The following is an 18,433-nucleotide window of genomic DNA, read 5'->3' on the forward strand; positions in this document are numbered from 1 at the left end:
ACACTTCAGTGCAGCGAGTTTAGTTCATCATGACGGATCCCCTGTACGAACTTCTCGTCCCCTATTTTGACCGCGACGATGCCTCCAAATGCCCGCCTCCTCCCTCGACCGACGCCACCACCTCCAAGTACCTAAGCCGCTTGTCTACACTATCCCTCTTGTCATTGAACTCAACGGAGCTTCAGTCCCTTTCTCAGTCTTCTCACTCGAGCCTGGTCTCGCTTCAAGCGCTCGCCAATCGCTCTCACAAGACATTTATTGCCTCCGCGGATCATCTATCCTCTCTCCGAACTTCCCTGCCAAACCTTGCAGAAGACACCGCGAAACTACGAGATGCCATACCAAAGCTTGACGAGGAAGCCGTTCGCTTTTCCTCCAGATATAGTAAAAGCGCGGAGAATCAGATCCTGGATAGAAGGAGGAAGGCAATGCAGCTGGCTGGCAATGTGGATCGATTGTCAGATATCTTGGAGTTGCCTACACTGCTTTCTACAGCGGTCTCCTCGTCTTCGATTAATGCCGGTGCGGCGGGCAATGCGGCTGCCGGGACCAGCTATTCGTCAGCCCTGGATTTGTTTGCACACATAAAGCGCCTCCAGACCCTGTATCCTGACTCTCCATTGGTAAGGGACATCTCTCGCCAGGCAGAGGATGCAATGAGAGACATGGCGAGCAATTTAATTGCGAGCCTTAGAGTACAGAATATAAGGTTGGCTGCAGCGATGAGGACAGTTGGCTGGCTTCGTCGTGTGGCTCCGGAACTTGAGCATCCAGCTGGGCAGGGCAAAGATTCTACGCACAACGAAGGGGCGTTTGGCGCACTATTTCTTGTGTGCCGGTTGGCAAATTTACTGAAGATGCTTGACGCTCTGGAACCGTTGCGCGAGCTTGCAGACCAAGAGAAAGCCAAACGACTACAGCAGAATGAAAGGCAAAGTGAGAAGTCTAACGGCACCAGAAACTCGTGGTCTGGGGGGCACCAAACAGAGCGTTTTCTCAAGCGGTATATCGAGATATTCAGAGAACAGAGCTTTGCCATTGTCTCTTTGTACAGGAACATCTTTGCTCCAGCGCCTACTGAATCAGACTTGGCGGCTGCTTCGATCCCGGGCCTTGATCTTCGAAAGCTCACTCTTGACGGAGTGGAATCAAACCCGAAGACACTGGGCAGAACGGAAGACCCGCTGTGCCGTCTACCCCCCGCATTAGCAACCTTCCCAATGCATCTTGCGCAACTTCTCATGGCCACCTTGAACGCCTATCTTCCCAACATTCGGGACAAGGGGTCGCGGGAGAGTCTGCTTACCCAGGTGCTGTATTGCGCTGCAAGTCTGGGACGTTTGGGTGGAGATTTCAGCATGATCCTATCGTTCTTGGAAGAAGAGGAATCTGAGGAGGGAGGCGAGGACCTCGACCAAGGTACAGACACGGTTCCTGAATGGGAGAAGGTCATGAAGCAGCACCGTGTGCTGGCGGAGCGACTTGACTCTCTCACCGCTGGCAGGAGTGAGGGTGAAGGGAAACGTGTACATAGACAAGCTACACCAACACAGGGTTAATTGAATCTGTGAATACTCCGTAGACATGCTCAATACTCCGTACTCCAACCTCCATCCCTCTGTAGAGACCAATCTTGGGCTGTTGTATGGTCCATCCCGTCCGCCTCCCAGCTACTCCTGGCAGCCACTAAGCGGCTTGGTGCTGCAGCTGAAACCTGATCCAGCGCCTTTCCCAATTCGGTTTAACCTTCGCGTGGTCCAATCTCGGAATGAACTCCGCCACTAAACCGGATTTGGATTAGTTTCCCCGGAAGCGTCAAGGAGCGAGACAATGCCAAGTTCTGATTGGCTGGGGCCCCGGCATCGTCACTCTCCGCGCTTTCTTCCCCCCGAAGTGGGCTCTTTGTCCGCCATGCCACGATATCGCCGCTCACGCTGGACCGCTACGCTGTTTGCTTTCAATGGTTTGGGCGTGCTCCAGTTCCCCGGAGGATGTGTATGTTCCACAGCCTTCACCACATTTACCTTATTCCTCGTATGATCAACTAGCCCTCTCCTGACCTGTCGATTGATACCAGCCTACACTCTGAAAGCTCCCGTATTTTTTGATGTCCTCTGCCGTGATGATTTGACTTGCACTTACGTTCGTTCTATTATCAACAGTAACAGTTTCCTGAGCTCACCCAATGGCCGCTCCATTTGTCCCTACAGCCCCCAATCTTGCCGGCGGGCTGATTGACCCAACAAAACAAGCTGAATACCCAATCCTCCTTGGAGATAAGCTGGCTGGAAAGCCGTCTTCGACGGATACCCAATTCATCAATATAGCTTACAACTACAAGCCTAAAGGCGCTACACCGCGGCAGAAGACGACGATCACATCCACCGATACACCAGATATTTACAAGCTGACTATACAAGATAAAGCTGGTAATGCAGAACGGTCAGATCTGACGTACATTTACCATGGCGGTGTTGATCCCATATCCTCGGTGCCCGAGTCGGAATCGAGCAATTTGGTGCTGGTTTTCGATCCGAAACGGAAGGCATTTATTCTCGAGCCGGTCTCGACGAAGGTGAATTTTAACCTACGCTCCGCACCGGGAAAAACAGAAAAACAAGTTTTGGACCAATATGGCCAGCTTGAGGTTTTACCAAAGAATGAAGGGATTTCGGGAGATGACGGAGACGGGAACAAGGACGATGACGATACACTGGAGGTGGCCGATGAGGACAATCCTTATGACTACAGACATTTTCTTCCCAAGAAAGAGGCCAAGAGCGAAAGGAGGGCCGAAGTGCCTTCGCCTGAAACCACTCCTGATCCCGTTTCGGAGAAGCATTCAACATGCCCTGCAACGCCATCTGTGTCTTCCGTGAAGGCCAATCCGAGGCCTCTCCCGAAAACTAAGCCGCAGACCAGTCCACTACGACCTCAGATAAAACGAGTCACTAAATCAGCTGTGGCCAAAGCTGGAGGCCCAGCCAAGGCTAAATCTAAACCAACCCCCCGCGTTGATGCCGGCAATCTTGTCAATGAATCGCCTCCGCCAGAAGAAGAACCCAAATCAGCATCACCCACCGCACCTACAGCGCCTAACAGCAATATAGTAGTTGATGGAGATCTGATAATTGACTGGGGTTCTCCTCCTCCAGAGCGACCGAAGATCAAGCTGAATCCTCGCGATTTCGCTTCGGGCAATACGTCCGCCAATGAGGGAGGTTATGGCAGTGGCAACAATGAAGGTGATGAAGATATTCGTTCGCCATCCCCACCGAGACTCGCCGTTAGCCGAGCATGGCAAAAGCGCCCTCCGCAACAACAGGACGAAGAGGATGAGGAAGAGGAGGAAGAAGAAGTGAGCGATGAGGATGATAATGAAAGTGAACAGGAAGCAAACGATGATGAGCCTGACGATGATGGCCTAGAAGCTGAAATGGAGGCAGCATTTGTGCGGGAGCAAGAGGAAGAAGAGAGAGCCAGAAACTTACTATTACAGCAGCAGCAGCAGCAGCAACAGCACCATATCGTCAGTGACGAAGAGAGCGAAGTTAGCGAAGAAGAGTAAGCATACCTGAGGTTATGGGATCCCTTCCTTGGCAGCAGGTCAGTTTTCTTGGAGTGTGATGGAATTCTACAAAGGATTATATGTTGATGATTTTTATGCGACAAATACCCTGGTTGGTTCAATAAATCTTGTATGTATGATAGCGTTGGGCAATTAACGACAATATATGACTCTTCAAAGCTCCGGTATTCCCTGCAGATGGCTTTTCAAGTCGTAGACCAACGGCCATAACAGAGCACGCAGCGTCAATTACCTACGAGGTCGGACCGGCCATTGATCGGGGTGGAATATCTATGCTCCGAACTGCCGCTGCGCGCCGTCCTCACTTCTCATCCTTCTGCATGACTCTGTCTGCCCGGCTTCAAGCTTATAACGCTCCCTGGGCTATCGTTTTAGGCCTCTTTGGTCACTGTCCCACATTATATACGTTATTGCCACCAGTATTTTACGTCTGAGTGCCCCTTATTTTCCATCGTCCGGGTGTGTTGAGGCGCGGATGCGCTCCCCGTTTCGTGTTCATGACATCAGACATTTCCTGAATGTCTTTGTTGCACCCGTGTGCGAGGGGAGGAATATAAATAATTAAGGGTTTGTGTGGATTGTGCCCCAGCCGTATGCAGACCATTATTTCTTGCATCTCTACAACTCACCGATAGCCCGAAGCCCGCAAGAGCCTCTACCCTTGCAAACGCGTCAACCGAGGAGATATTGGCATTGCGAGTCTGTCCTCCTTCAATAGCGGAGGTAGAAACAAAAATGCCTTCGATCTCATCAAATAAAAAATCTTCCACTCCTCCGGTCCCTTCGCCCTCGAATCCGGTTCTCCTAGCTACCCAGTCTCAATGGCTCTTCACAGACTCAGAACTCCTCCGGTCGCCGTCAGTTCTGGACGGCATGCCGATCGAATCAGAGCATACCAGTCGGGGGAAGGGTGTCAACTTTATTATGCAAGTCGGCATTCTACTAAAGCTTCCGCAGCTCACACTCTGCACGGCCAGTGTGTACCTTCATAGGTTTTTCATGCGATACAGTATGGTGGATCTGCCACAACGGCCAGGAATGCACCCTTACTCTATCGCCGCCACAGCTCTTTTTCTGGCGACAAAGGTGGAGGAGAATTGCCGCAAGATGCGGGAATTGATAATTGCTTGTTGTCGGGTGGCGCTGAAGCAGCCGAATGTCGTGGTGGACGAGCAGTCAAAAGAATTCTGGAAATGGAGAGACACGATCCTGCACAACGAAGACCTTCTCTTGGAAGCCTTATGTTTTGATCTTCAGCTCGAGCAGCCGTACCGACTTCTTTATGACTTCCTGTGCTATTTGCACCAGCATGACAACAAGCCACTGCGAAATTCTGCCTGGGCATTTATCAACGATTCCATTTTTACTGTCTTGTGCTTGCAATTCACCTCCCGGACAATAGCGGCGAGTGCCCTGTATGCCGCGGCCAGACACTGCGACGTCTCCTTTGATGACGATATTCTTGGCCGTCCTTGGTGGGAACAATTGGATGTTGAGCTAAGAGATTTGAAGCGAGCGTGCAACAGAATGGCAGAGTTGTACGAAAGATCTCCGCTTCCCAAGCCTGGACAAAGGTATCCTTCTATCCCGGGAAATGAAGGGGACTCAACCGACAAAACGAGACATGTTATCTCTAGAGGGAATGAAAATGGCACAGAAGACGGTTACACAGATGAACGAAACGGATCTCTATCCCCTGGGGAGATTAGTGAACGAAAGCGAAGCCGCGAGGCCGACAATCTACCCTCTCCAAAACAAAATCCTCTCCAGCATACGCACAGCGTCTCTACTAATGGAAGACTGAATCAAGAGCAAGAACAACGATCTCTAAAACGCCAGCGTCTTGATGATAACCAAACGACAGCTCCGAACTTTAGAAGCCCCCTTACCCATTCTCAAACACAATCGCAATTCGATTCACAGCCTAAATCAAACCAATCCTCCCAACCGTCCCTTACTAACGCGACATCTACCCTTCATATCTCCTCAAACAACAACTCTACGTCTCCTGAGACGGCAACACCAACATCTACCACAAATCCACCTCAACCCGAGACCACAAATTTAAATGGAAATTCCAATCCAGAGCATAGAGCCCCTCCTCCAACTTCCCTATCCGCTCCCACCACACCGAACGATAAACCGCAATCGTCACGCATACCGGCCAGTTATCAGCGTAAGAAGGAAGCAGCGTCGCCTCGGCCACCGGGTAATATCCCTCCCAAACCGCCACTGGACTAGTAGAAAAAGGAAGGAATATTAAAGGGGGATTTTATAAGATATATCTATGGAACTGGATGAAAATATGAATAATCTAGGGATGGGAAATTATTGTCTCTCTTCATTCTAATGAACACTCTTATGTCCTTCAGTCAATCTACGTATTGAAATATGGCACCGTGGTTCGCAAGGCCGGTGCATGGTGGCTCCCGAACTTCCTCCTCGGGATGTCCGAATAGAAATCAACCAAATGGGAATAGAAAATCCATCTTTCGAATTACCCTTAAATGACCTTGGTCTGGAAAGTATCCCAAAAGTATCTTGTCAGGTTTAGGCAATCAACGCGAGTTATCATTCCCTATAGCATGCAAACGCAAAAAGACACATTCCTCACGTGGTAAAAGCCAGTTTTATCTGGCCATAAGCATTGCTTTTTGTTCTTTTCCCGTCCCGCTAAAAATAAAAAGTTGCATGGTGGGGATTTCAAATCACCGCTCCAACGCCAGCGCAATATTTATACAGGACTCCGTTCTCCAAAAATACAAAAGTATAGTAAAAAAGCGAGATGCTCCATATCATAGACACCGCATAAATGAGACAGAGAGGAGATAGTTGAAAAAAAATCGCTGGAATATTAAAATGCTGCCGTAAAGGGAGGAGAAAACCAGAGAAGGGAGAAATAACAAAAGGGGAATTAAAATAGAAACGGGAACATGCTTCCGGTGATATCATTTGTTTGGTGATTGCGCCACGCTATTCCGGAGAACAAAGCAAAGAACATCGACCACCAACGCCGCGAAAGCTGTATGATAATACATGGTACATACCACCCAAGGACAAGGACGCTGAGGAAAAAGCATTATCAATAATACATCGTGAAAAAATAACGAAAATTAAAGATCGTACAGATTCGTCGAATATGGAAGATGCGTAAAATATTAGTCCCATTTCAGAGAACATCGAAAGACATTATCTTAGATGTCTGCAAAAATGGCGTCCAGCTCGTGGATTTCCACAGCTTCAGGACTCTGGAGATCAAGCCAAGAATCTAGCGCCGCGTCGATGTGAAGGCCAAACCCAGCATCGATCATCTCCAACGACCGCTTGCAGCCAGAGACGCCCTTTGTTTTGCCGGGAGATAAGATAGGCTCAAGAGAGACAACGGGACTCATAGCAGCACAATCGTCGACTGCAGCTTCTGAGGCCGTGCTTGAAACCGATGATAAGGAAGATAGTTCGGACGATATAGATGGGGAAGGTGATGTGCCTAGAACTTGTGCATCTGCGGCATCAACATGGTCTTCGCTTCGGATGAGGTGCGAGGGAAAGTATCCATATTCGTGGGTTTGAGGGTGGGAGTCGTGGGAAACGAAACAATCATCCATGTTCACCTCGTCCCGCGACACATCGCCTTCAGCGCCTCCTTCAGAAGCAGAACTGTCCTTTTGTTTTGCCGCTGAGTCTTCTGCCGAGGTCCTCTCCCGAACAGAACTTGCGGTCAAGGTGAACTCCTTCTCGTCGCCCTCCAAAGGCGGTGAAACTGCACGACTACTATGCGAAATGCGATAATTGTGGGCCATCCTGCTGCGCACTGAATAGCTACCTGTCGGGGTTGGCGGTCTTCCAGGGGTAGAGTGCTCAACTGACAAGCCAGTCTCCTCATGTTCGAACGCGGGGCTTGACAAATCAACCTCAGGGCTTGGGCTCATACGCGCTCTTTCCAAGGCCTCATCTGAATCGTCAAGGTCGATGCTTGCATTAGACAAACTTGGTGTGATTTGTTTTGTGGCCGCGGGAGGCGAAATAATATCGCTCGAGTCCTCTGGCAATGGCTGAGGGGTTGAGTTCGTCAGATAGAAGAAAACCTTCCGTGGGTGAACGGGTATTTGCTCTTTGGCAATCGGGCAAGGAGCGAGCGCGGTCCAGGGCCGTTTTAGGTACAAACTCAGCCGAGATGAGATCAAAGCTGCTGCATTTGCCGAGCTACAAGGGGTTAGCAAGATTCGCATAATCAAAGATCAGAAAGATAACTCACTTTGCAATAGTGTCGTTAATGGACGACAGGACTGTCGCGAGTTCTTTAATCAGATGAGGCCTGTTTCCCGTCTTCTCGAGTTGCTCAATAACAGCGACAATAATGTCATCGTTTATTCCCTCGGTATTGATCTTCGCCACGATTCCGGTATCAGCCGGAGAGGGTGGTGGCGTGTGGCCGTAGGCAGCAGCCAGCCTTTCGCTCCTCCCATCAAGCGATATTTGGCCATTCGAAGATGTGCCCGACGGGCTTTGCGATTCGGAGTCGTGTGATCTCTTGACCTTTTTCGAAGGTGGCTGATTTTCGGTGGTGGCTGGAATTTTGGACGCGGATGAGGATCGATTGGAACGGGATGCGTTAGGGAGGTGGATGCCGAGTGAGGGTAAGGAGAGGGATTTTCGGCGTGTATTGTAAGGCATGGTGAGATGATTATGAGCCGATGAATCCGGTGTTGAAGATGGGAAAGAAAGGGGAGCGAAGGGGTATTTGCTATGTTTGAAAGGGGATGTTTGGGGCACTTAAGGGGGGGAGGATAAACCAAAGATGAAAAAAAAAATAAGGACAAAGGAATGCGATCCAGCAAAAAAAAAAAAAAAAAAGGAAAAGTTGTCTGGGAAGGATCGGTGCTTTGGCTTGCTTGTAGGTTTCACTCAGGAGATTATGGGCCGTTTCATGTCGGTCTGATTGGATATTTTTATGGGCAGTGTGGATCGGGGTGCATCGTGAGAAGAAGTCGAAGCGCACTAGAAAAAGCAGCTCTCCACTTTGCAGAAACGACGAACGTAACAGGGGATTTTCAAGTTTAGTGGTCGTGGGTGGTGGTGGCGCTTGGTGGTGCTTGAACCTTGTCCGTCCCAATCACATCGCATGGTACATGACCCAGCTGAGCAACAGCTGAGTTTTTTTTGGGGGAGCCGTGCGTAGGAAAATGTCACACCGTTTTGTGCGGCGAAAAGCAAGGGCAAGCTGCAAGGTTGGCTGAACCAACGCGGGCAAACACGTTCATTCCTCGGGCTCATCAAATAAGATTCTCCCACGAAAGAAACAAGAAATGCTATTTGAGATAAACCTCACGGAACAGTGGGCGACGGCCGTGTGGAAGTTCTTCTCCGACCAGGCAGCTGGGTAAAGCTTGAGCCTGCCACTTACCATTGAAATGTCAAATCTTTTCGGAGACGCGAAGGCAAAAGACGCATCGATGACGGAGGGTCCGGGTTGACGGAGCAACCAGCGTGGAAAGCAGGCACCAATATCCTCGTTCTTCAGATTCGTTCAATTCATTTCGCTGTGGGGGACGTTGAACTCTCGACCGTGCAAACGGAGCACGGAGGCTCAGAAATTATTCCCATCCTCGTACATAAGAGATGCAGGGAAGGCAGAAATGCTACATTCACCGCCCATAGCTGCTTCATATTAAGGCCCCTCATATCCCTGCTAGGGCAGCCATTAGTGCATGCGGATTAATCGAGCTGTGGCCAACCGGATCAGATTATCCACTCAGACGGCATCCAGGCCCTGCGCAGCACACTCCGCCAGAGCGCACAAAAGCGCTGCTCGTGGTCAACTTTGCACTTCCCCACCAAGAGAGGATCCGTCTCTTCTCCGCAGTCTCGATGCGGTGTATCCTGACATCCAGAGATACATGTACTCTGTATCAAGAACAGCTCTTCTAGGTGCAATAACGACAAGTTGCGGGATACTGAGTTTCTGGCTGGGGGCTCCTGTGTCAAGCCGGTTTGTGTGGATCCATGAGCAAAGTTTGAAGGTCGACCAATATCACCGGGAGACTGCAGAGTTCCCCGACAAAAAAGAAAATTCAAAAAAAAAAAAAAGAAAATAATTAAAAAGGTCGAGGCTGTTGGTAGAGGGGCAAATCAGGTTTCCGCTTTTTAGTAATCCGGAGAAACATCCTGTTACGGGACAAAAGCACCGTCTTTGGATAACCCATGCATTCATATTATCCACCTGGGGCTTGATGGGCGTCTTGTTTCTTTTGTGCGGAGTGCCCTCAAATCCTCAAAGCTTCGTATTCGAGCGTACGAGTAAAATGACATATCAACTGGGATTCTCTCGGACTTGAACAGACCGGACCAAGGCAAACAGAGGCTAACTAGATCTATCACCGACGATTGGGCAGTCAGCACCCCTTCATGATGTATGCATACTCCGTATCGTGTTTGATGAGGGAGACACGATGCAGCAAGACGTACTCCGTACTAGTTCTTTATTTTCCTTAGTTACCGGGCTTGCCGGTAAACGCCCCCGGCCTGACTCTCGGCAGAATCTGTATTCTCGAAATCTTGCGCTTGAGATGCGGTCTCGATGTCCTAAGGCATGATGGTGGATTGGCGGGAGGATATGATGGGAGTGTGATGGAGATCTCGGGTGATCTTCGGCCTCGAACACACGACACCGAGCCACTGAGCCAACCAGAGAGATCGCCGCGGTCTGGCTTTTCCGGCCGTGGCGAGCGAGGGCGAAAGCCCGCATGCGGTGTGGCCTGCAGCAGAGAGAGGCAGACGTGAGAGGTGAAGCGAAGAGCAGATGATTACTTTTCCCCATCAGGATAACACACCCCATCAATCGCGCGTCTTGGAAGTACCGGTACCTCCTCGTGCTGTCCATCCCTGGAGTATAACGAGGTACTGTACAACCCCGTCATCGCCATGCATGCACATCATGAATCATCATTGTATGCAAGGATGTGCGTTTTCTTTGAGAGCCGACCTGCAGCCAGCATTGGCCGGGTTAATAATGCGCCTGATGCCTCAGCGATCAGAGGTTGTCTCCCCCTCCACAGCAATGTGCATCAGCGACCTGTGGAAAAATCGCCCAGCCATCACTCCAAGAAAAGGCTGGTGGACCTGAAAATCAGCAAACCGCGTGAGGGAAGCTTTTGAACCACCGCCCTATCTTATATTGCGGAAAATATGCGGGGCACATTCCGAGTCGACTTCCTTGGTAAGCACTTTCGATCTCTCTGCGTTCCATCTCATTCAGAATGCAACAGCGTAACGAGCAGATGAAAGGAAGATGATCCTTTCCGTTTCTCTCCAGAGACAATATCAGCGCACCGTTGGTGATCCCTCCAAACCTCCATCTCTTGGACCTCGCGCTCGAGTTCGGATATTGACCGTGGTTTCCACCCATAGTCGAACCGGAGTCCGGTGTAGATCAGATATGACAACCGTTTTTGCACCGATTTGGAATGCCAGTTGGGATACCGAGTTCGTCGTCCAAACCACCATCCAGACTCCTTGCCATACGGGGTACCCAGAACTTGCTAGGCAATTAAAGAATGGGTTGCAACCGCAACTCTGCCTGGCGGGTATCTCTGGGGTCCGTATCCGATCTCGTTTCAAGTGAACCTCAGCGAAGTGGATTTATCCGACGGCGGTCACTCCACCCGGGTGCGGTATTATTTGGCGGATTCCCTGGAAATTTAGCCCATATTCTCCCACGACGAGATGCCGGGTTACGATGAAATGTTAAGAAGATCTATGGGAGGTATATCTCCTAAATAATGACGACTGTTCTCCTACCAAGCCAGCCGAACAAGATTACCGTTCCTGGTGTGACCTGGAGTTTATCGTTGAATTTGCAAGGCAAGGCAAGGCTGCACCCCCAAGCTCCTTGCGAGTTATTTATAGTCTTGTTCCCTTGGAGGTTTCCTTTCCCGCTTTGATTGCGATAGAACGAGCACCAGGCCGCAACCAAGAAACTTTTGGTGATCTATCATCCCATAAGAGACGCCAGGCTCGGTTTGGCTTTCTTAAAACAATTTCGTACGTATTTTATTTATTTTTTCTTTTTTGGCCTAGCAAGTAAGAATTGCAAGCAAACTGGAGGTCCTATGGCACCGTGATTTGTTTCTTCAAACTTCCTACCTAGTCCTTCTGGGAGCGCGACCAGCATTCATGATAGCTAAATGCATACAGTATTGCAAGTGATGGTGAACTTCATGGATTCGATGCTAAATTGATTTCTCTGAACGAGGTACTATAACCCTTTCATTGATACCATCACCGGGAAATATCTTGTCGTCGGAAATTCAGGGCTCAATTAAGGCAAAATTCCTTCCGGGGTGTCATATATACCGTACTTGCGACCTTGTGTGGTGAACTGCTTCTGATATCGGGTTGACAGTGTACAGATCTTATCGGGTTTGCGGGAACCTGTTAATATATTGATTACAAGTCATGTCATCTAGAAACGAGATACTATGCGCATATATCAAAACAAAATACATATCTACTTCGATCTGTAGAATGCGGGACAAGGGAGATAAGATGCAGGGGTCGACGGAGAATGCATACTTTGTGCAATGCAAGCCAAACTAATGCCGCAGGGTTGTTGTTATGCAAGAAACCCCCCGAAATACCAACAATTCCATGCCGCAGCTTACAGAAAGGTTGCAATTAACATCTCCAGAGCTTCGCTCTCTGTCATGATTGAAATAAAATGGATGGAACTACATGCTGGTACAGAGTATTGTAGCCATACCTAAGTCTCTCGAATCAAAGGGGTATAGAAATGCACAACGCCTATATGCTTGTCTACGCTCATAATCATACATGTATCTCTATAGTGTACAAGTTGCAATCCACAGCAATATCATGACTGCTTCTGAAGCCAAAAGAGCAAATTGCCGCTCGCTGCAGCTTTGTCCTTAGTCCTGGTTTTGTATATCTGTTTCTTTATCCGCGCGCTCGGTCTCCTTTTTCGGCCGCAAAACGTATTTCCAAGTCGTGCCTAGATGCCATCTCTTAGACTCCACGACTTCAAGTCCACTCTGCTCAACAATTCTCCCAATGTCTCTATTCCACCAGCATCCATGCTGATCTGCGTGTGCGGGAGCAAGATCATCGAGTAACTTATTCAACCAACCATAGTATGACCGACCGTGTTCCAATAGAAGAATCTGCCCCTTTTCTGGCTCGGTTAATTCCCCAAGATGCTTTAAAAACGCCACAGGGTCGGCTGTCGAACAGAGCCCCATCGTTTCGATGACCGTATCGAATTTTGGCTCCTTCATCCCAACCGGTATCTTTATTGTCGTTCCCGGAGGAGGAGAAATAGGTTCCATCGCATCCTGCGCCCGGAAAGCAACCTGCTTAAACGCTGGGTACTTCTTCTCAAACTTCTCCCGCGCAACTTGAACCATTTCACCGCTCTGGTCCACAAACGTGACCGATCTGCAACCTCGAATCGCTGCCTTCCCTTGCTCATCCACTGCTCTCTTCTCGCCCAGCGTGTAGTAGTCAAAATTCCGACCTGTCCCGCAACTGACTTCCAACACATTCCCTCTTGCCATTTGAATTAGTTCTCTCCTCCGTTTTCCCAGTCGCATAAGCATCTCTGCCGTCTCCACTTCTGCATCATATGTTCGCGCGGATTGATCGTAACGATCTGAGAGGTCGTGGGGTACATCAAGTGATTTCGCCGCCTCGACAGCTTTTTTATAGCTCACGAATAGGTAGGTGCCATAAGTTGAAAACGCGAAGACCGCAACAGCGGCCAGGGTGAGCATTTTGGGGCGCACGGACCGCGCAGATGGCAGCTCCGAGGATTGCGCGGCCGTCGGAGGCGGAAGAGGCGATTTCTTTTGCGCAGCCCTAGCGCTTCCAGTTGTGTCAGCTGTAGTTGAAACTCGCGTAGAAGAGACAACAGCAGATACTAGGCCGATGGGGATCCCAATGGATTTTTCTCGAAGGCAGGTGACTGGAATAGTCGCCCTTTATCGACAAATTCACCAAGGGGAAAACAAAATAAAAAGGAGATCATATCTGACGGGTCATACCGGCGCCAACTTCCAACGCTCGGGGACAATAAGGACTGAGAATCTTTCATCATTCTCACACTAACCTCCGTGGTGATGCCGCATGGAGCGGGTCAAACAGTGATTTGCGTCCCATCGCATGGCCAATGTGTTTCGAACTAGCCTTGCCCAATAAATGCTTTGTGCCTGCTGGTGGCATGGTCTCTATAAACTAGTGTTATTGGACACGTGCAGAAACCTCAGGTCAACGAATTAGCCGTTCGGATAAGAGCGCCTCTTTGGTGGAGTAATAAAGACAGGGACGGGTTTAAAAATCGTTCACCGGGCGATATTCCTTTTTGTCGTCGTTGTCGAGTGAAGAGCCGGAGAATCAAAGAATCACGAAGCGAGTGACAAGCTCGAAGCCGCGAAAAAGCGATCGAAAAACACCAGAGTGTGTGGCAGCAGAGATTGTTCTGGCAGAGTTGGTCAACTCGCTGCCTGAGTGTGGTCAAATTCTCAAGTTGTGCATCGCGCTTTTTGGGGGGAGATCCCGGCCTTTGGAGCTAGTTAACTAAGGGCGAACCCTGCATCTTTGCTCGATCCTTGTTGCAACTCTCTGCAGCTCCACCGAGCTCACGGGGACTTTCGAGGGCGAATCTGTCGTCGTGATGAATTTCATTGATCCGGTGAATCCTGCTCTTGAGTCTATTCGAGCTCACTGCGCCTTTCGAGCATAGCAGCGATCCCGGCACTATGCGCCAAACAAACGACCAGCCCGAAGCATCCCCACTTTCTCGGTGCTGGCGGCGGCGGCGGCGGCCTCGTTATCGCGCAAGGTGCGCAGCCGAGATAAGCATGCCACCGCTTTGCTTAAACGAGCTTATAACCGCACTTTCGGACAGACACACACAAGCCGGAGTCCGATTGCGAGAAATTGGCATTGATATCGAAAAGATATGGCAGCCACACCACTACCAGAATCTATTCTCATCGTCGGCGGCGGCGTCTTCGGCTGTATGTCATTTTACCCGAAGAAAGGTCCAACCAAGAGTTCAAAAGCGCTAACAACTAACTCCGCTCATTGCCAGTATCGACCGCCCTCGCCCTTTCTCGTCGTCACTCTGGCAAAATCACCCTCGTCGAATCGTCTCCCACAATTCCTAATCCTCACGGCTCCTCCGTCGATGCGTCCCGTATCATCCGCGCGGACTACGCCAATGATGCCTACGCCCGTCTCGCGACGGCTGCAATTGAGCAATGGCGAACCACTGAATGGGGCCACGAGGGCAGATATAACCGCAATGGCCTGGTTTTGGTCTCCTCCGGCAGTGCTGAGACAGGTGCGTACGTGAGAAGCAGTTACGAGAACGTCAAGGCCCTAGACAAGAGCGGAAAGGAAGTTGAGCTCTTGCCGACCAAGGAAGACGTGGAGAGTGTGGTTCCAGGCTATGGCACGGGCAACAACGTTGCCGGTGGATACGTCAACTGGGGTTCCGGCTGGGGTGACGCAGAAGCATCGGTGCGATTCGCAAAGCAGCTTCTCGACGAGACAGGGAGGGTCGAATTCAAGACCGGAAACGTCAAACGTCTACTCTCGATTCCCGACCAAGGCAGCAAGCGGAAAGTCACCGGTGTCGAACTCTCGGACTGCACTACGATCTCTGCAGACCTCGTCATCCTCGCTGCTGGTGCATGGACAGGTCAACTCGTCGACCTGCGCGGCCGAGCGGATGCCACAGGCCAGGTGCTCGCCTACATCCAGATAACCGACGAAGAACAAGCCCGGCTCGCGAACATGCCCACGATCCTCAATTTCTCCACGGGAATGTTCATCATCCCACCACGCAACAACCTTCTCAAGGTCGCCCGGCACGCCTACGGCTACCGAAACCCCAAATCCGTCCCAGACCCATCAGGTGGTAACGGAACCATCGAGCCCAGTCTTCCTGAAAACGGTGTTCCCATCCCCCCAGAAGGCGAACAAGCCTGCAGAACCGCTCTCCAGGAGATGCTTCCCGCGTTCGCAGACAGACCGTTTGTCAAAACACGAATATGTTGGTACTCAGACACGTGCGTATAACCCTTGCTAACATCGAATCATATCACACACATAAAAGAGAGAAAAAAAAAAAAAAAAAAAAAAAAAAGGGAAAGAAAGAAAGAAAGAAAGACAACTCAGGAAAAAGAAGAAAAGGTATTTTCTAACACATTCCAATACCCAAACAGTCCCAAAGGTGACTTCTTGATCACCCACCACCCCACCTACACCTCTCTCTTCCTCGCAACCGGCGGAAGCGGACATGGATTCAAATTCCTCCCTGTGATCGGAGATAAAGTCGTCGACGCCCTCGAAGGAAAACTCGATCCCGAACTAAAACAGCTCTGGTCCTGGCCGGAACAGCTCGCCGTCGCCAATGGTGAGATCCCAGTCGTCTGGACAGAGGACGGAAGCCGATCTGGCCCGAAAGGAATGATACTGGCAGAGGAGCTTGCGAAGAATAACAAGAGGATGGGGAGTAAGCTTTAAGGCCTTCGACTTGCTCCATAGATATATACATCTTCAATATTGCCCTCCCCAAGCGTAAGTCATATAAGTTCATCTTTTACCGATCTAGCGAATAGCGTTATACTTAGGGATACGTATACATGTGAAGACACAAAGAAAGCCTGCTTCTTTTTTTTTTTCCTTCGATATTTTTCATTTTTATTACTACCTAGTAGGTATGATACATTCTTTCCACTGCACGACGTGAAGTAATCTGCGAGTTCGTGTGTGTATGCAACTCCTGTCCACTCCAGGCCTCTTGAGTCAAAGTGAGAGCTGGGATCAAACCACTCCACAATGCAAACTCATGAAAATAAGAATTAAGAGCTTTCCGACAAACAAGCTCCTGCGTCAGCAAATAAGAGAAAAAGGTTCGTAGAAAATACCACCATTCCCCCGTATACGCCGATGAAAACCCATCCCAAACCAGCGGAAGACCCCGCGATTTGTCTAATTTAAACAAGCTGATGGCAAAAAGGAAACGAGATACGCCGCTTTTTCTCTTTTTTTTGGAAATCCGAATCCAGCAAGTACACGGAGCGGGAAAAAAAAAAAAGTCGCTAAAACGCCATGAAATGCAGGTAAGACAGCTAAAAAAAGGGAAAAGATTGATGGGGGATTAAAAGAATAACTCCACCCGTCAAGGATCACTTGAGTGACAACGAATAGCGCGGAAAGCAATCGCAATGTCAGGAGAAAATATGTTAATACACTGAGACAGAAGCACAGTATGGGCACTTCATGCTCAAAGGAAGCATTAAACCTTACGGAAGTCTAGAGTCCGGGGTTAGCTGAGGCAATTCAGATAAACTTCTTTCTTGGAAGGGGAGACGTTACCAGTTAGCACAGGGTAGATCATTTCAAAGGCTTGGTAGATTTCTTCTCGAACTTTTGCGCCAGTCAATACGATCTTCCCGCTAACGAAGATGAGAAGCACGATCTTTGGCTTCATCATACGGTAGATAAGACCAGGGAACAGTTCTGGCTCGTAAGAGCTGAAGTTGTGATGACGACTTGCAAGACCTTCCAAACGGATAGGGAACTTGATGTCACACGACCCGACAATGTTTTGGATCTTAAAATCAGTGAATTTGGCATTGAAGCCGAGTTTTTGGATAATGCGAGCGTATTTTCTCGACGCCAGTTTTGAGTCATCTTCGGACTTAGCTCCGGTAACAACCATCTTGCCAGAGGCGAAGATCAGGGCCGTGGTCTTGGGCTCGCGAATACGCATGATGACGGCAGCGAAACGCTATTTAAAAAAAAGGCAAGTTCTGCTTAGCACAAATGGCCAGATACTTGAAGCAAGAGCCAAGAGAAAAAAAGAGAGGCGCATGTCAGTACCTTTGGATTGTACTCTGCGTTTCGCGCATGCAGTGCGATGGTTTTCAAGTCCAAGCGACAGTCCAGATTGACCGTTGCGACAATGTTTCTTTAAGGAAAAAAAAATGACACATTGTGTTCAGCATTCTGGTGATCCAGAAAGGACAGTGGTTCAATACTCACTGCAACGTTGGCACAATGCCGCTCACGCCGGGCCCAGCTCCAGGGGTAGCAACAGGAGTCGCAGGAGCGGCACCGTTTGCGCCCTGCTGGCTGTTTGCCTGGCCGCTGTTCATCCCATTTTGGTCTTTTTCGGAGGAAGGCGGGGTGAGATCGCCGGCACCTCCTGGGAACGACAAGGATGCGGGGGACGTGAATGCCTTTGCCTGTTGCGCGGTAGAAGGATGGGTCGTAAGGGACTCCATAGTCAACTGCTTTGTGTTGCAGAATGCAGGATTCTCAATGACCTGAGGGATGTTTGCAACAAATCTCAGATCAAAGCAATCTGTAAAACAAATGATGTTAGCAATGTTGTTCCAGCAACAACGAAAAGCTGGGGTAAATTTATAGTTGTGGGCTCAACGCGAAGCGACGGAGGTTGCCATCCACAGTGATATGCGCCAGTGAGCGGGCGCCAAGGAACACAAACATGACGAGGAGCACTTCACCACCGGCTTCACTTACCACTCTGCGGAAGATGAACAACTGAATGTCTCCTCCAAGAACTGACTGCGAGCTAAGGCAGGGGGGAGTGTTCACCACAAAAGCTTGGTCTTTAGTTCCACCTTGGTAACCAATAGCAACAACAATAGCGCGATGTCAGTAATATCCTTGGTATTTCTTTTGCGATGCACTGGACGTTGAAGAGACTCCGCCAGTAAGCCTCCGGGTCAACGAGCCGAGGTTTTCTGTTGTTCTTTGCCGGTCAAGTATTGCGATCGCAGACGAGACCGAAGCGAG

General features: G+C 49.7%; 9 protein-coding genes across 9 annotated transcripts; 5 read left to right on the forward strand and 4 right to left on the reverse strand.

The window, feature by feature from the left end:
- Positions 1-29: 29 nt before the first annotated feature.
- CIMG_03548 (uncharacterized protein) lies at positions 30-1,559 on the forward strand (the record flags this gene model as incomplete). Its single annotated transcript, XM_001244106.1, has 1 exon — positions 30-1,559. The coding sequence occupies one exon, from the start codon at positions 30-32 to the stop codon at positions 1,557-1,559; it is 1,530 nt and encodes a 509-aa protein (XP_001244107.1).
- Positions 1,560-1,985: 426 nt separating this feature from the next.
- On the forward strand, positions 1,986-3,749 carry CIMG_11146 (uncharacterized protein). Its single transcript, XM_012358256.1, has one exon. The coding sequence runs from the start codon at positions 2,186-2,188 to the stop codon at positions 3,566-3,568; it is 1,383 nt and encodes a 460-aa protein (XP_012213679.1). The 5' UTR covers positions 1,986-2,185; the 3' UTR covers positions 3,569-3,749.
- Positions 3,750-4,324: 575 nt separating this feature from the next.
- CIMG_11147 (cyclin) lies at positions 4,325-6,143 on the forward strand (the record flags this gene model as incomplete). Its single annotated transcript, XM_012358257.1, has 2 exons — positions 4,325-5,798; positions 5,962-6,143. 2 exons carry the CDS (start codon positions 4,325-4,327, stop codon positions 6,141-6,143), a joined length of 1,656 nt encoding a protein of 551 aa, XP_012213680.1.
- Positions 6,133-8,400, reverse strand: CIMG_03550 (uncharacterized protein). The gene is made up of 2 exons (XM_001244108.2): positions 7,845-8,400; positions 6,133-7,792 (listed from the first exon to the last, which is right to left on the reverse strand). Exons 1-2 carry the CDS (start codon positions 8,261-8,263, stop codon positions 6,784-6,786), a joined length of 1,428 nt encoding a protein of 475 aa, XP_001244109.1. The 5' UTR covers positions 8,264-8,400; the 3' UTR covers positions 6,133-6,783.
- Positions 8,401-8,820: 420 nt separating this feature from the next.
- On the reverse strand, positions 8,821-10,512 carry CIMG_03551 (uncharacterized protein; the record flags this gene model as incomplete). Its single annotated transcript, XM_001244109.2, has 3 exons — positions 8,821-9,960; positions 10,055-10,344; positions 10,420-10,512. The coding sequence occupies 2 exons, from the start codon at positions 10,510-10,512 to the stop codon at positions 10,078-10,080; spliced, it is 360 nt and encodes a 119-aa protein (XP_001244110.1). The 3' UTR covers positions 8,821-9,960; positions 10,055-10,077.
- Positions 10,513-10,673: 161 nt separating this feature from the next.
- Positions 10,674-11,835, forward strand: CIMG_03552 (uncharacterized protein). The gene has a single exon (XM_001244110.2). It carries the CDS (start codon positions 10,878-10,880, stop codon positions 11,208-11,210), a length of 333 nt encoding a protein of 110 aa, XP_001244111.2. The 5' UTR covers positions 10,674-10,877; the 3' UTR covers positions 11,211-11,835.
- A 519-nt stretch (positions 11,836-12,354) lies between these two features.
- CIMG_03553 (ubiquinone/menaquinone biosynthesis protein) lies at positions 12,355-14,211 on the reverse strand. The gene is made up of 2 exons (XM_001244111.2): positions 13,710-14,211; positions 12,355-13,465 (listed from the first exon to the last, which is right to left on the reverse strand). The coding sequence occupies exons 1-2, from the start codon at positions 13,820-13,822 to the stop codon at positions 12,514-12,516; spliced, it is 1,065 nt and encodes a 354-aa protein (XP_001244112.2). The 5' UTR covers positions 13,823-14,211; the 3' UTR covers positions 12,355-12,513.
- Positions 14,212-14,249: 38 nt separating this feature from the next.
- CIMG_03554 (fructosyl amino acid oxidasesarcosine oxidase) lies at positions 14,250-16,132 on the forward strand (the record flags this gene model as incomplete). The annotated part of the gene is made up of 3 exons (XM_001244112.2): positions 14,250-14,619; positions 14,694-15,675; positions 15,832-16,132. Exons 1-3 carry the CDS (start codon positions 14,562-14,564, stop codon positions 16,130-16,132), a joined length of 1,341 nt encoding a protein of 446 aa, XP_001244113.1. The 5' UTR covers positions 14,250-14,561.
- A 158-nt stretch (positions 16,133-16,290) lies between these two features.
- CIMG_11148 (TATA-box-binding protein) lies at positions 16,291-18,124 on the reverse strand (the record flags this gene model as incomplete). The annotated part of the gene is made up of 5 exons (XM_012358258.1): positions 16,291-16,924; positions 16,988-17,402; positions 17,495-17,582; positions 17,657-17,978; positions 18,067-18,124. The coding sequence occupies 5 exons, from the start codon at positions 18,122-18,124 to the stop codon at positions 16,908-16,910; spliced, it is 900 nt and encodes a 299-aa protein (XP_012213681.1). The 3' UTR covers positions 16,291-16,907.
- Positions 18,125-18,433: the final 309 nt, after the last annotated feature.

Source organism: Coccidioides immitis (assembly GCF_000149335.2).
Source record: "Coccidioides immitis RS genomic scaffold supercont3.6, whole genome shotgun sequence".
NCBI lineage: Eukaryota > Fungi > Ascomycota > Eurotiomycetes > Onygenales > Onygenaceae > Coccidioides > Coccidioides immitis.

Coding starts and splice junctions, on each gene's coding strand:
- CIMG_11146 (XM_012358256.1), top strand. CDS start 2,186: ATGGCCGCTCCATTTGTCCCTACAGCCCCCAATCTTGCCGGCGGGCTG.
- CIMG_03550 (XM_001244108.2), bottom strand. CDS start 8,263: ATGCCTTACAATACACGCCGAAAATCCCTCTCCTTACCCTCACTCGGC. Junction 7,793..7,844: donor ATTAACGACACTATTGCAAA/GTGAGTTATCTT, acceptor AACCCCTTGTAG/CTCGGCAAATGCAGCAGCTT.
- CIMG_03552 (XM_001244110.2), top strand. CDS start 10,878: ATGATCCTTTCCGTTTCTCTCCAGAGACAATATCAGCGCACCGTTGGT.
- CIMG_03553 (XM_001244111.2), bottom strand. CDS start 13,822: ATGCCACCAGCAGGCACAAAGCATTTATTGGGCAAGGCTAGTTCGAAA. Junction 13,466..13,709: donor CATGCGGCATCACCACGGAG/GTTAGTGTGAGA, acceptor CACAACTGGAAG/CGCTAGGGCTGCGCAAAAGA.